Source organism: Mastomys coucha, chromosome X (assembly GCF_008632895.1).
Source record: "Mastomys coucha isolate ucsf_1 chromosome X, UCSF_Mcou_1, whole genome shotgun sequence".
Classification (NCBI taxonomy): Eukaryota; Metazoa; Chordata; class Mammalia; order Rodentia; family Muridae; genus Mastomys; species Mastomys coucha.
The window spans coordinates 101,575,776-101,577,153 of NC_045030.1; the positions used below are offsets into that span (position 1 = coordinate 101,575,776).

Below are 1,378 nucleotides of genomic sequence, written 5' to 3' on the forward strand. Positions count from 1 at the left end.
GGAGAGCCAGGGGAGGGACAAGTGACGCCCGGGAGCGGGGCGTGGGGGAGGGCAGCGATCTGGGTGGAGGAAATTTGGGAGGAGTGTCCGGGGGGCAGCAACTTGAAAGGGGGAGGGAACTTCTCTGAGGAGACGTTCGGTGATGGGAGCGCAATGTATGAGGGGATACGGTGCCTCAGGTTTAAAAGAGCAGGAAGCTGAGTGAGAGGGTGCAGAAAGTGCCTTCGCTAGGCGGAGGTTACAGGTGGTGCCTCAGAGCGCTACTCTGAGGCTGCAGCCCGTACTCCGGAGGGGATCGGAGAACTGAGTGGAAGGGACAGTTTAGGAGCTAGAGTCCGGAGACCAGAGAGAAGTTCGTGACTTTCTGAGAACTGGAAAGAATGTGTTTCCCCCCTTGGGGGAGGCATGGTGAGGGACTGTGGCAAGCTCCACTGATCGCTGAGCTCCAGAGGTTCGACCCCACGTATGGATCCAGAGAATAAGAAGTCAGCCACAGAGGCTGCCGCGATCTTAGACCTCGATCCCGACTTCGAACCCCAGAGCCGTCCGCGGTCCTGCACCTGGCCCCTTCCTCGACCAGAGCTCGCTACGGAGCCACCCGAACCGTCCGAGGTGGAGCCCAGTCTGGGACAGAAGGTACCCACGGAGGGACACTCCGAACCGACCCTGTTGCCCTCTCGGCTCCCAGAGCCGGCAGGGGGCCCCCAGCCGGGAATCCTGGGGGCTGTAACAGGTCCTCGGAAGGGAGGCTCCCGCCGGAATGCCTGGGGAAATCAGTCATATGCAGAACTCATCAGTCAGGCCATTGAAAGCGCCCCGGAGAAGCGGCTGACACTCGCCCAGATCTACGAATGGATGGTCCGCACGGTGCCCTACTTCAAGGACAAGGGTGACAGCAACAGCTCGGCAGGATGGAAGGTAAGTATGACTCGTTACCTTCACGCCATCCACCCTTGGACCCCTGTAGTTACTCTACTCCGGGGCCCCCATCACCGCTTTTCCACTCCTTTGGAATGCCCAAAGATCCACCTTTAGTCTTCAGTTAGACAAACATTTACTTAGTACATAGTATATGCCACACTCTGAGCTTGAAGCGGGAGGATCAGCGATGAATAAGACACTGTCCCTGCTCTGAGGAAAATCGAATTCTCTACTCGCTACTCAGCACTTTGGCTTGAGCTGCTCCAAACATTTATTCCCACAGAGAAGTCTTTATCCTATGTACAGCAGGAACTGTGTGGATTCTCCACCCGCACCTAGCCTTCCCTCCTCCCTCACCTCCCACCCAACACCTTTTGGCCCATTCCTGCGGGATTACTCGGATTCCCTGCTCGCCTCCCAATACCTCAGTGAACAGGAACTGTTATAGGACTGCTCT

General features: G+C 57.3%; 1 protein-coding gene across 1 annotated transcript in view; it reads left to right on the forward strand.

Annotated features, from left to right (window-relative positions):
• Positions 1–6: 6 nt before the first annotated feature.
• Foxo4 (forkhead box O4) overlaps positions 7–1,378 on the forward strand; it is a 5,511-nt gene continuing 4,139 nt past the window's right edge. Inside the window, exon 1 of the mRNA XM_031365686.1 lies at positions 7–918. Within this exon, the coding sequence (XP_031221546.1) occupies positions 466–918 (453 nt within the window). The 5' untranslated portion in view covers positions 7–465. The remainder of the gene's footprint in view (positions 919–1,378) is intronic.